The 15,067-nt window shown below is 46.1% G+C and overlaps 1 protein-coding gene across 1 annotated transcript in view; it reads right to left on the bottom strand.

Annotated features, from left to right (window-relative positions):
• LOC112075546 (integrin alpha-V-like) overlaps positions 1–15,067 on the bottom strand; it is a 21,782-nt gene that overhangs the window by 4,278 nt on the left and 2,437 nt on the right. Inside the window, exons 2-5 of the mRNA XM_024142532.2 lie at positions 13,856–13,987; positions 12,083–12,196; positions 11,249–11,359; positions 873–992 (exon numbers count right to left, since the gene is read on the bottom strand). Of these exons, the coding sequence (XP_023998300.1) occupies positions 873–992; positions 11,249–11,359; positions 12,083–12,196; positions 13,856–13,987 (477 nt within the window). The remainder of the gene's footprint in view (positions 1–872; positions 993–11,248; positions 11,360–12,082; positions 12,197–13,855; positions 13,988–15,067) is intronic.

Raw genomic sequence — 15,067 nt, 5'->3', positions numbered from 1 at the left:
AACTGATGTAAAGAAGGGACCAGCTTCCTCCATTACTGTATCTAAAACCTCTCCTTACCTCTCACTGATGTGACAGAAGGACCAGCTTCCTCCATTACTGTATCTAAACCTCTCCTTACCTCTCACTGATGTGACAGAAAGGGACCAGCTTCCTCCATTACTGTATCTAAAGCCTCTCCTTACTCTCACTGATGTGACAGAAGGGACCAGCTTCCCTCCATTACTGTATCTAAAACCTCTCCTTACCTCTCACTGATGTGACAGAAGGGACCAGCTTCCTCCATTACTGTATCTTAAGCCTCTCCTTACGTCTCACTGATGTGACAGAAGGGACCAGCTTCCTCCATACTGTATCTAAAACCTCTCCTTACGTCTCACTGATGTGACAGAAAGGGACAGCTTCCTCCATTACTGTATCTAAAACCTCTCCTTACCTCTCACTGATGTGACAGAGGGACCAGGCTTCCTCCATCTGTATCTAAGCCTCTCCTTACGAGATACAGTAATGGAGGAAGCTGGTCCCTTCTGTCACATCAGTGAGAGGTAAGGAGAGGTTTTAGATACAGTAATGGAGGAAGCTGGTCCCTTCTATCACATCAGTGAGAGGTAAGGAGAGGTTTTAGATACAGTAATGGAGGAAGCTGGTCCCTTCTGTCAGAGGAGGTAAGGAGAGGTTTTAGATACAGTAATGGAGGAAGCTGGTCCCTTCTGTCAGAGGAGGTAAGGAGAGGTTTTAGATACAGTAATGGAGGAAGAGCCCAGGAGAGTGGAGAGAAAGATTCCAATCTGTAGTTTATCATGGTTGTGTGTGTGTGTGTGTGTGTGTGTGTGTGTGTGTGTGTGTGTGTGTGTGTGTGTGTGTGTGTGTGTACCTTGTACATGACGAAGATGAGCAGGGCCAGCAGCAGTAGTCCAGCGATCAGGGCCAGAGCCACTATCCACCAAGGGACAGGTTCAGGATCAGATTTAACCCAGATCACCGACATACTCACCTGGAGGATATAAATCACAGGGTTTATAATAGGATCCTATATAACTACTGTCTATACACACCATCCTGTATACAGTGCATTCGGAATGTATTCAGACCCCTTTACTTTTTCCACATTTTGTTCGGTTATTATTCTAAAATGGACGAAATAAAAACAATTCCTCATCAATCTACACACAATACCCCATAATGACATCACAATACCCCATAATGACATCACAATACCCCATAATGACAAAGCGAAAACAGGTTTAAAAAAATGTTTGCAATAAAAATAAACAGAGATACCTTATTTACATAAGTATTCAGACCCTTTGCTATGAGACTCAAAATTGAGCTCAGGTGCATCCTGTTTCCATTGATCATCCTTGAGATGTTTCTACAACTTGATTGGAGTCCACCTGTGGTAAATTCAATTGATTGGACATGATTTGAACACACCTGTCTATATAAGGTCCCACAGTTGACAGTGCCTGTCAGAGCAAATACCAAGCCATGAGGTCCAAGGAATCGTCTGTAGAGCAACGAGACAGGTTTATGCCGACGCACAAATCTGGCGAAGGGTACCAAAAAAATGTCTGCAGCATTGAAGGTCCCCAAGAACACAGTGGCCTCCATCATTCTTAAATGGAAGAAGTTAGGAACCACCAAGACTCTTCCTAGAGCTGGCCACTCAGCCAAACTGAGCAATCGGGGGAGAAGGGCCTTGGTCAGGGAGGTGACAAAGAAGCTGATGGTCACTCTGACAGAGCTCTAGAGTTGCTCTGTTGAGATGGGAGAACCTTCCAGAAGGACAACCATCTCTGCAGCACTCCACCAATCAGGCCTTCATGGTAGAATGGCCAGACGGATGCCTCTCCTCAATAAAAGGCACATGACAGCCAGCTTGGAGTTTGCCAGAAGGCACCAAAAGGACCTAAAGACTATCTGACCATGAGAAACAAGATTGAATTATTTGGCCTGAATGCCAAGTGTCACGTCTGGAGGAAACCTGGCACCATCCCTACGGTGAAGCATGGTGGTGGCAGCATCAGGCTGTGGGAATGTTTTTCAGCCTGGGAGACTGGTCAGGATCGAGGGAAAGATGAACGGAGCAAAGTACAGATAGATCCTTGATGAAAACCTGCTCCAGAGCGCTCAGGACCCAGACTGGGGCAAAGGTTCACCTTCCAACAGGACAACGACCCTAAGCACACAGCCAAGGTCTCACTTCCGGCGCCGAAAAGAGATGGCTGCCTCGCTTCGTGCTCCTTGGAAAATATGCAGTTTTGTTTTTTTTTTACGTGTTATTTCTTACATCGGTACCCCGGGTAATCTTAGGTTTCATTACATACAGTCGGGAGGAACTACTGAATATACGATTAACGTCAACTCATCATCGTTCCTACCAGGAATATGACTTTCCCGAAACGGATCCAGTGTTTTGCCTTCCACACAATACAATGGATCTGATCCCAGCCGGCGACCCTGTGCGACGCCGAAAAAAGGGAAAACGTGGCGGTCTCGTGGTCAGGCTTCGGAGACGGGCACATCGCGCTCCACTCCCTAGCATACTACTCGCAATGTCCAGTCTCTTGACAATAAGGTTGATGAAATCCGAGCACCGGTAGCATTCCAGAGAGACATCAGGGATTGCAACGTGCTCTGCTTCACGGAAACATGGCTAACTCAAGGGACGCTAACGGAGTCGGTGCAGCCAGCTTGTTTCTTCATGCATCGCGCCGACAGAAACAAACATCTTTCCGGTAAGAAGAGGCGGGGGGGTATGCCTTATGATTAACGAGAAGTGGTGTGATCATCATAACAACACACAAGAACTCAAGTCGTTCTGTTCACCTGATCTAAGACTCCTCACAATCAAATGTCGACCGCATTATCTACCAAGGAATTCTCGTCAATCATAATCACAGCCGTATACATTTCCCCCCAAGCAGACACATCGATGGCCCTGAACGAACTTTATCTGACTCTTTGTAAACTGGAAACCACACACCCTGAGGCTGCATTCATCGTAGCTGGGGATTTTAACAAGGCTAATCTAAAAACAAAACTCCCTAAATTCTATCAGCATATCGATTGTGCTACCAGGGCTGGAAACACTAGACCATTGTTATACTAATTTCCGCGACGCTTATAAGGCCCTCCCCCGCCCCCCTTTCGGAAAAGCTGACCACGACTCCATTTTGTTGATTCCAGCCTACAAAACAAAAACTCAAACAACAAGCTCCCGCGCTCAGGTCTGTTCAACGCTGGTCCGACCAATCTGAATCCACGCTTCAAGACTGCTTCGATCACGCGGATTGGAATATGTTCCGCATCGCGTCCAACAACAATATTGACGAATATGCTGATTCGGTGAGCGAGTTCATTAGGAAGTGCATTGACGATGTCGTACCCACAGCAACGATAAAACAATTCCCAAACCAGAAACCGTGGATTGACGGCAGCATTCGCGTGAAACTGAAAGCGCGAACCACTGCTTTTAACCAGGGCAAGGTGACCGGAAGCATGACCGAATACAAACAGTGTAGCTATTCTCTCCGCAAGGCAATCAAACAGGCTAAGTCTCAGTACAGAGACAAAATCGAGTCGAAATTCAACAGCTCAGACACAAGAGGTATGTGGCAGGGTCTACAGTCAATCACGGATTACAAAAAAAAACCAGCCCCGTCGAGGACCAGGATGTCTTGCTCCCAGACAGGCTAAACAACTTTTTTGCCCGTTTGAGGACAATACAGTGCCACTGACACGGCCCCCTACCAAAACCTGCGGGCTCTCCTTCACTGCAGCCGAGGTGAGTAAAACATTTAAACGTGTTAACCCTCGCAAGGCTGCAGGCCCAGACGGCATTCCCAGCCGCGTCCTCAGAGCATGCGCAGACCAGCTGGCTGGTGTGTTTACGGACATATTCAATCAATCCTTATCCCAGTCTGCTGTTCCCACATGCTTCAAGAGGGCCACCATTGTTCCTGTTCCCAAGAAAGCTAAGGTAACTGAGCTAAACGACTACCGCCCCGTAGCACTCACTTCCGTCATCATGAAGTGCTTTGAGAGACTAGTCAAGGACCATATCACCTCCACCCTACCGGACACCCTAGACCCACTCCAATTTGCTTACCGACCCAATAGGGCCACAGACGACGCAATCGCAACCACACTGCACACTGCCCCTAACCCATCTGGACAAGAGGAATACCCATGTGAGAATGCTGTTCATCGATTACAGCTCAGCATTTAACACCATAGTACCCTCCAAACTCGTCATCAAGCTCGAGACCCTGGGTCTCGACCCCGCCCTGTCAACTGGGTCCTGGACTTCCTGACGGGCCGCCCCCAGGTGGTGAGGGTAGGTAACAACATCTCCACCCCGCTGATCCTCAACACTGGGGCCCCACAAGGGTGCGTTCTGAGCCCTCTCCTGTACTCCCTGTTCACCCACGACTGCGTGGCCATGCACGCCTCAACTCAATCATCAAGTTTGCGGATGACACTACAGTGGTAGGCTTGATCACCAACAACGACGAGACGGCCTACAGGGAGGAGGTGAGGGCCCTCGGAGTGTGGTGTCAGGAAAATAACCTCATACTCAACGTCAACAAAACAAAGGAGATGATTGTGGACTTCAGGAAACAGCAGAGGGAGCACCCCCTATCCACATCCGCGGTCAGTAGTGGAGAAGGTGGAAAGTTTTAAGTTCCTCGGTGTACACATCACGGACAAACTGAATTGGTCCACCCACACAGACAGCGTTGTGAAGAAGGCGCAGCAGCGCCTCTTCAAACTCAGGAGGCTGAAGAAATTCGGCTTGTCACCAAAAGCACTCACAAACTTCTACAGATGCACAATCGAGAGCATCCTGTCGGGCTGTATCACCGCCTGGTACGGCAACTGCTCCGCCCACAACCGTAAGGCTCTCCAGAGGGTAGTGAGGTCTGCAGAACGCATCACCAGGGCAAACTACCTGCCCTCCAGGACACCTACACCACCCGATGTCACAGGAAGGCCATAAAGATCATCAAGGACAACAACCACCCAAGCCACTGCCTGTTCACCCCGCTATCATCCAGAAGGCGAGGTCAGTACAGGTGCATCAAACAGGGACCGAGAGACTGAAAAACAGCTTCTATCTCAAGGCCATCAGACTGCTAAACAGCCACCACTAACATTTAGCGGCCGCTGCCAACATACTGACTCAACTCCAGCCACTTTAAAAATGGAATTGATGGAAATTATGTAAAAATGTACCACTAGCCACTTTAAGCAATGCCACTTAATACAATGTTTACATACCCTACATTACCCATCTCATATGTATATATACTGTACTCTATATCATCTACTGCATCTTGCCATCTTTATGCAATACATGTACCACTAGCCACTTTAAACTATGCCACTTTATGTTTACATACCCTACAGTACTCATCTCATACGGATATACCGTACTCTATACCATCTACTGCATCTGCCATGCCGTTCTGTACCACCACTCATTCATATATCTTTATGTACATATTCTTTATCCCTTTACACTTGTGTGTGTGTGTAAGTAGATAGTGTGGAATTGTTAGGTTAGATTACTGTTGGTTATTACTGCATTGTCGGAACTAGAAGCACAAGCATTTCGCTACACTCGCATTAACATCTGCTAACCATGTGTATGTGACTAATAAAATTTGATTTGATTTTGATTTGAAGATGATGCAGGAGTGGTTTTGGGACAAGTCTCTGAATGCCCTTGAGTGGCCCAGCCATGACAACCTCTGGAGCAGGTTTTCATCAAGGATCTCTCTGACTTTGCTCCGTTCCATCTTTGCCTCGATCCCGACTAGTCTACCAGGCTGAAAACATTCCACAGCCTGATGCTGCCCAGACTTGAACCCGATCAAACATCTCTGGAGAGACCTGAAAATAGCTGTGCAGCAACGCTCCCCATCCAACCTGACAGAGCTTGAGAGGATCTGCAGAGAGGAATGGGAGAAACTCCCCAAATACAGGTGTGCCAAGCTTGTAGCGTCACATCCAAGAAGACTCAATGCTGTAATCGCTGCCAAATGCTTCAACAAAGCACTGAGTAAAGTGTCTGAATACTTATGTAAATGTAATATTGCAAAAAACGATTTAAATAAATTAGTAAACATCTTAAAATCATTTTTTTTTTTTGTCATTATGGCGGTATGTGTGTAGATTGAGGAGGGAAAACAACATTGAATCCATTTTAGAAAAAAGCTGTGTGGAAAAAGTCTGAATAGTTTCCAAAGACACATACGAATGGACAGCAGTATTTATATAAAGATGAGCCTGGACTAGAATACAGTATTATACATATGAAGTGGACAGCAGTATTTATATAAAGATGAGCCTGGACTAGAATACAGTATTATACATATGAATGGACAGCAGTATTATATAAAGATGAGCCTGGACTAGAATACAGTATTATACATACGAAGTGGACAGCAGTATTTATATAAAGATGAGCCTGACTAGAATACAGTATATACATATGAAGTGGACAGCAGTATTTATATAAAGATGAGCCTGGACTAGAATACAGTATATACATATGAAGTGGACAGCAGTAGTTATATAAAGATGAGCCTGGACTAGAACACAGTATATACATATGAAGTGGACAGCAGTATTTATATAAAGATGAGCCTGGACTAGAATACAGTATATACATATGAAGTGGACAGCAGTATTTATATAAAGATGAAGCCTGACTAGAATACAGTATATACATATGAGTGGACAGCAGTAGTTATATAAAGATGAGCCTGGACTAGAATACAGTATACCTATGAAGTGGACAGCAGATTTATATAAAGATGAGCCTGGACTAGAATACAGTATATACATATGAAGTGGACAGCAGTATTTATAAAGATGAGCCTGGACTAGAATACAGTATTATACATATGAAGTGGACAGCAGTATTTATATAAAGATGCCTGGACTAGAATACAGTATATACATATGAAGTGGACAGCAGTATTTATATAAAGATGAACCTGGACTAGAATACAGTATTATACATATGAAGTGGACAGCAGTATTTATATAAAGATGAACCAGGACTAGAATACAGTATATACATACGAAGTGAAACAGCAGTTTATAAAGATGAGCCTGGACTAGAATACAGTATTATACATATGAAGTGGACACAGTAGTTATATAGGATGAACCAGGACTATAATACAGTATTATACTATGAAGTGGACAGCAGTAGTTATATAGGATGAACCAGGACTAGAACACAGTATTATACATATGAAGTGGACAGCAGTAGTTATATAGGATGAATCATGACTAGAACACAGTATTATACATATGAAGTGGACAGCAGGTAGTATATGAACCAGACTAGAATACAGTATGAAGTGGACAGCAGTAGTATGATAACCAGGACTAGAATACATATGAAGAGGACAGCAGTAGTTATATGAGCCTGGACTAGAACACAGTATTATACATATGAAGTGGACAGCAATAGTTATATGAACCAGGACCTGAACACAGTATTATAATATGAAGTGGGTAAAACAGTATGTAAACATTATTAAAGTGACCGGTGTTTTCATTGTCGAGTGTACATAGGGTAGCAGTCTCTAAGGTGCAGGCAGAGTACCGAGTGGTAGCCGGCTAGTACAGTGACTAAAGTTCAGGTAGGGTACTGGGCGAGGCCAGCTAATGGTAAATGTTTAACAGTCTGATGGCCTTGAAGATAGAAGCAGTCTCTCAGTCCCAGCTTTGCAGCACCTGTACGGTCTCGCCTTCTGGATGGGAGCGGGTGAACAGGCCGTGGCTCGGGTGGCTGAGGTCCTTGATGATCTTCTGGATGGTAGCAGGGTGAACAGGCCGTGGCTCGGTGGGCTGAGTCCTTGATGATCTTCTAGATCAGGGGTGTCAAAGTCAAATGGACGGAGGGCCAAATAAAAAATTTAGCTACAAGCCGAGGGCCGGACTGTTCGAATGTTCATTGAAAATTTTTTTTTTTTTTTTTATCAGAGATGACATGATCCCGACCTGCAGCTGCAAGTTCATTGCATTCAGATGACTCGTAATGTCACACAGAAAAAGCCATTTCACACAGAAACATTCGTCTCGGAGTTTTTGTGTCTTTCCCTTTGCTGTCCAAGAACAGACAAATCTCCTCACCGAAGCTCGAAACATCTTTGAAGCACCTTTCCCTGGCTTAGCCATCGCACCTCTGTGTGATAAGGCAATCACCATGCTCCGTTTCTAACTCCGTCAGAAATGCCTTGAACTGGCGTGATTCAAACCTTTGGCTCTGATAAAGTTAACTGTGCGCGTGATGATGCTCATTACATGCTCCATTTTCAAGGCTTACCGCACAACGCTTCCTGGTGTATGATACAATGATAAGCTGTCAGCTCACCTGTCGCGTTTTCCTCTTGCATCTTTTCCCGTATCTTCGCCACCAGTCCGCTCCTGTGTCCACACATCGCAGTGCTCCGTCGGTGTCAAACCACGAGTTTTCCCAAGGGCTCCATCTCATTTACACATCTTGACACCTCTTCATACAAATCATGCCCCGTAGTTGTGCCATGCATAGGACGTAAAGCCAAAAAACTCCTCTGTCACGCTTAGGCTGGAGTCCACTCCGCGGATGAAATTGACAACTGGGCAATGTCAGAAATGTCGGTGCTCTCTCATCCACAGCCAAGGAATATGCAATGAAATCTTTTCCCTTTTTCACAAGCTGCTCTTTTAGATTGATGACAACTGGCTACTCTCTCGCAATGTGTTTCTGCTCAGACTCACATTTAAAAAGAGTGCCTTTTTCTGGGCAAACTTCGTCACAAACTTTAATCATGCATTTTGATGAAATCCCCCTCCGTAAATGGCCGGGGCTGATTTAGCGATCTCTTCTGCCAAAATAAAACTGGCCTTGACAGCAAGCCTGCCTTGTGATTTGGCTTTTTTGAACAGAGCCTGTCGAGATTTGAGGCCTCGTTTTAATTCCTCTGCCTTTTGTAGCCTTTGTTCCATGTCCATATTCTTGTTTTTGTCCGCTGTTTCGTTTTCATAATGTCGTCTCAGATAACTCTTTCAGTACCGCCACACTTTCTCCACACAGAAGACACACAGTTTTCCAGCTACCTCCGTGAACATATACTCCGACTCCCACCTTGTTTGAAACCCCCGTTCTCAGTGTCCACCTTCCGTTTTGCCATTTTTGATGGTATCTGAAAGTTAATTTACTGTGATTGCTGACGACTGCTTGCCAATAAATATTGAAATGAAGCAGCCTACTGCTCGGTGCGTCACCGTTGCATTGTGGGAAATGTAGTATTGTGGCGTGAAAAGATCTGCGGGCTGCCGGCTTGCTGCGGTCTGCGGGCCGGTTCTAATAATAAATCAAGATCATCCCAGGGGCCGTAAAAAACCTTCTCGCGGGCGGATGTGGGCCCGCGGGCCTTGACTCTGACATATGTGTTCTAGATGGTAAGCGGGTGAACAGGCCGTGGACTCGGTGGGGCTGAGGTCCTTGATGCTCTACGAGATGGTAGAGGGTGAACAGGCCGTGGCTCGGGTGGCTGAGGTCCTTGATGCTCTTCTAGATGGTAGCAGGGTGAACAGGCCGTGGCTCGGGTGGCTGAGGTCCTTGATGATCTTCTTGGCCTTCCTGTGACACAGGGTGGTGTAGATGTCCTGGAGGGCAGGCAGTTTGCCCCCGGTGATGCATTGGGCAGACCGCACCACCCTCTGGAGAGCCCTGCGGTTGCGGGCGGTGCAGTTGCCGTACCACGCTCCTTCTTCGCCACACTGTCTCTGTGGGTGGACCATTTCAGGTGGTCAGTGATATCTACACAGAGGAACTCGAAGCATTCCACCCTCTCCACTGCGGCCCGTCGATGTGAATAGGGGCGTGCTCCCTCTGCTGTCTCCTGAAGTCCACGATAATTTTGTTGAGGGAGCGGGTTATTTTCCTGGCACCACTCCGCCAGGGCCCTCACCTCCTGTAGGCTTTCTCGTCATCAGGCCTACAACTGTTGTGTTGTCTGCAAACTTGATGATTGAGTTGGAGGCGTGAGAGGTCACACAGTCATGGCTGAAGAGGGTGTACATGATGGGGCTGAGCACACACCCTTGCGGGACCCCCGTGTTAAGGATCAGCGTAGTGGAGGTGTTGTTGCCTTCCTTGGCCATAATGACCATCGTTATGTTTGGAGGGAAAAGGGGGAAGGCCAGTCAGGAAGGCCAGTACCCAGTTGCACAGGGCGGGGTTCAGACCCAGGGCCTCGAGCCAGCCAGCCAGCCACAACAAACCATTCAGGACCCTATGGCAGGGGTCCCCCAATAACATTCAGCAGTGGGCAGATTTTTCCTTGAGCGGATGGTGAGAATACATAGTCCGTGAATAATTTGTACACTGCAAACTGACCGCAAGAATCCCAAACGGATATAGAATTGGAGAAAAACTGAATAATTTCAAACCCTTGATAACGTTGGTATACGATCACATATGCCTCTCTATGCGTGGGAATACTTGGGAACAGATTTCCTAAATTATAATCACTTTGTGCTGATTTCTTGGTAATTGTAGTCTTATGTCCAAGAAAGAAAATACACAGTGTACAAAACATTCGAAACACCTTCCTAATATTGAATTGCACGCCCTTTGCCCTCAGAACAGCCTCAATTCATCGGGGTATGGACTCTACAAGGTGTCGAAAGTGTTCCACAGGGATGCTGGTCCATGTTGACTTTAATGCTTCTCACAGTTGTGTCAAGTTGGCTGGATGTTCTTTGGGTGGCGGACCATTCTTGATACACACAGGGAACTGTTGAACGTTATAAACCCAGCAGCATTGCAGTTCTTGACACAAACTGGTGCGCCTGGCACCTACTACCATACCCCTTTCAAAGGCACTTAAAATCTTTTGTGTCTTCTCCATTATACCCTCTGAATGGCACACATACACAATCCATGTCTCAGCTGTCTCAAATCCTTCTTTAACATGTCTCCTCCCATTCATCTACACTGATTCAAGTGAATTTAACAAGGGATCACAGCATTTACCTGGTGAGTCTGTCATGGAAAGAGCAGGTGTTCCTAATGTTTTGTACACTCAGTATATATATATATATATATATATTTTTTTAATGTTTTATTTTATTCCCCTCATGCCCTATTGGGGAACCCTGCCCTATGGGCTCTGGTCAACAGTAGTGAGATATATAATGGCTGCAGCCATTTTAGTCACCTGGTTTCATGCGACTCACCGTAGTAGTGTTGGAGGGCAGCTCAGGCAACAGGTTCTTGTTATAAGGCATCTCTATGACGCTGAAGGAAGCGGAGGATCTCACGGTGAACGAACGGTTCTGGCTCTCAGTCTGGACGAAAAGAAACACACTCTACTGTACCTCTCATCATCATCATCATCATCGGTTCAGCAGACATTTTGTCGTTTTCAACAAAAAAAAAGGTAGCCGACATAGTAAGCTTTCCTAGTTTTGTCCCATGTAGCTAGCCGAGTGGTCCCGTCGTCTTGCCAACTCCTACGGTTGTCGTCATTTGCCACGATCTAGGACCACCAGGCGAGTATATTTTTTACTTTATTTAACTAGGCAAGTCAGTTAAGAACAAATTCTTATTTACAATGACGGCCTACCCCCGGCCAAACCCGGACGACGCTGGGCCAATTGTGCGACGCCCTATGGGACTCTCAATCACGGCCGGGTTGTGATACAGCCCGGGATCGAACCAGGTTCTGTAGTGACGTCTCTAGCACTGTAATGCTGCGCCACTCGGGATCCCTAACCTGTACAGCGCATACCAAACATACAGTATGCTCCAACCAGGTTTGTGTTCATTAGGGCACACTGTAGCAAAATGTCTTCAAACAGAAATAAAAAAAATGCATTTCATATTGGACAGATGAAACATGGAGGTACTAACACATTAGGAACCAAATTGAAGGTGGCCACCCTCAGTCTGGAGTGGATGTATGATACAGCACAAACACATCTGGGACACCAGGCTAGTACCGTATACAACCTAGGACACCAGGCTAGTACCGTATATAACCTCTAGAGCAAAACAGACAGGAGTCTCACCTTGAGGAAGGTGGCCACGCCCAGTCTGGAGTGGATGTAGAGGATAGCACTCTGACCTCTCTCCACACGTCCCACCTGACACCGGATCTTCAGACACTGGACCTTGGAACAGTCCTGACAGAAGACACACATTCTATCACTGATCTCCTCCATCTATGTAAACTCAGCAAAAAAAAGAAATGTCCTCTCACTGTCAACTGCGTTTATTTTCAGCAAACTTAACATGTGTAAATATTTGTATGAACATAACAAGATTCAACAACTGAGACATAAACTGAACAAGTTCCACAGACATGTGACTAACAGAAATGGAATACTGTGTCCCTGAACAAAGGGGGGGGTCAAAATCAAAAGTAACAGTCAGTATCTGGTGTGGCCACCAGCTGCATTAAGTACTGCAGTGCATCTCCTCCTCATGGACTGCACCAGATTTGCCAGTTCTTGCTGTGAGATGTTACCCCACTCTTCCACCAAGGCACCTGCAAGTTCCCGGACATTTCTGGGGGGAATGGCCCTAGCCCTCACCCTCCGATCAAACAGGTCCCAGACGTGCTCAATGGGATTGATATCCGGGCTCTTCGCTGGCCATGGCAGAACACTGACAGTCCTGTTTTGCAGGAAATCACGCACAGAACGAGCAGTATGCCTGGTGGCATTGTCATGCTGGAGGGTCATGTCTGGATGAGCCTGCAGGAAGGGTACCACATGAGGGAGAAGGATGTCTTCCCTGTAACACACAGCGTTGAGATTGCCTGCAATGACAACAAGCTCAGTCCGATGATGCTGTGACACACCGCCCCAGATCATGACATACCCTCCACCTCCAAATCGATCCCGCTCCAGAGTACAGGCCTCGGTGTAACGCTCATTCCTTCAACGATAAACGCAAATCCGACCATCACCCCTGGTGAGACAAAACCGTGACTCGTCAGTGAAGAGCACTTTTTGCCAGTCCTGTCTGGTCCAGTGACGGTGGGTTTGTGCGACGTAGTTGCCGGTGATGTCTGGTGAGAACCTGCCTTACAACAGGCCTACAAGCCCTAAGTCAGGCCTCTCTCAGCCTATTGCGGACAGTCTGAGCACCGATGGAGGGATTGTGCGTTCCATGGTGTAACTCGGGCAGTTGTTGTTGCCATCCTGTACCTGTCCCGCAGGTGTGATGTTTGGATGTACCGATCCTGTGCAGATATTACACGTGGTCTGCCACTGCGAGGACGATCAGCTGTCCGTCCTGTCTCCCTGTAGTGCTGTCTTAGGCGTCTCACAGTACGGACATTGCAATTTATTGCCCTAGCCACATCTGCAGTCCTCATGCCTCCTTGCAGCATGCCTAAGGCACGTTCACACAGATGAGCAGGGACCCTGGGAATCTTTCTTTTGGTGTTTTTCCAGAGTCAGTAGAAAGGCCTTTTTAGTGTCCCAAGTTTTCATAACTGTGACCTTAATTGCCTACCTCCTGTAAGCTGTTAGTGTCTTAGCGACCGTTCCACAGGTGCATGTTCATTAATTGTTTATGGTTCATTGAACAAGCATGGGAAACAGTGTTTAAACCCTTTACAATGAAGACCTGTGAATTTATTTGGATTTTTACGAATTATATTTGAAAGACAGGGTCCTGAAAAAGGGATGTTTCTTTTTTTGCTGAGTTTAGATGCTACTGTATGATTTGTTTAGAGTCAATTCAGGATGTAAACTGAAATTCCCATTGCTTTTCAATTATAAAAATTGGCCCCAACTCTGTTGTACAGTAGCCAGGAGGTGTAGAGACGCTACCAGAGTTTCCAGGTCTCCCTCCATCTCCTTCCTCTCCAGCTCTCTGCGGTGAACGTGCTTCCTGTTCCTTCCCTCTGTCCTGTCTCCTCCTCCACTTGGAGAGGTGGTGTTCTTCTCTCCAGATAGAGGGTTCTAGAAGAGACAGAGAGAGAAACACCCTTTTAACTTGTATTCTTTACCACAGAGAGGATAACGTCCTAATCATTTGTCCTTGCTACCGTATTGTGCACTCATATAGTTTTTCACCACATTTAAGTGTTGGATTGGCGTAAGCATGGGCTAGACTAGAGTTTTCTCTAACAGTTCTTTCATGGGCTAGACTAGTGAGTTTCCTCTACCAGTACTTTCATGGCTAGACTAGTGAGTTTCCTCTACCAGTTCTTTCATGGGCTGGACTAGAGTTTCCTCTGCCAGTTCTTTCATGGGCTAGACTAGAGTTTCCTCTACCAGTCCTTTCATGGGCTGGACTAGAGTTTCCTCTACCAGTTCTTTCATGGGCTAGACTAGAGTTTCCTCTAAGAGAGAGTCAGTATGTTAGTTTTATAGTAAACACAGACAGTATAAACAGGTATGTTTAGTTTCCTATAGTAAACACGAAGTAAAAGCAGGTGTTAATTTCCTAGTAACACAGTCATAAACAGGTATGTTAGTTTTATAAGTAACACAGTCATAAAACAGGTATGTTAGTTTCTATTTGTAAACACAGACAGTCATAAAACAGGTATGTTAGTTCTATAGTACACGACAGTCATAAAACATGGTATGTTTTTCTATGCATTAAAGATGACAGATTACATAGTTGGGGTGTAAAGTCATGACACAGGGTGCCACCCTACACCCTGTGTAGTGCACTACTTTTGACCAGCGTGGTTATAAGTAGTGACTACATAGGAAAATATAGGACGCTGCTCCAGATCAGCCAGTGTCATGTGATCAAGCAGAACATGACCTCATAGACGTTGCGTATCTGTGGGCCGATGTCATCTCCTACGAAGGTTTCTTTAGGCTGCCAGTTGGCAACAAGGCAGGAAGACCTGGTCTGGGGCGGACACCCTACAGACTTTACATTTACATTTAAGTCATTTAGTTGACGTCTTATCTACAGAGCGACTTCAAATTGGAAGATTCATACATATTCATCCTGGTCCCCCGTGGGGAATGAACCCACAGCAGAGGGAGAAGAGGGAGGAAGAGGAGAGAGAAAGAGGAGAG

This window comes from Salvelinus sp. IW2-2015, unplaced genomic scaffold (genome assembly GCF_002910315.2).
Source record: "Salvelinus sp. IW2-2015 unplaced genomic scaffold, ASM291031v2 Un_scaffold3233, whole genome shotgun sequence".
NCBI lineage: Eukaryota > Metazoa > Chordata > Actinopteri > Salmoniformes > Salmonidae > Salvelinus > Salvelinus sp. IW2-2015.
The sequence above is the reverse complement of the archived record's forward strand: the minus strand, read 5'-3'. Positions and strand labels throughout refer to the sequence as shown.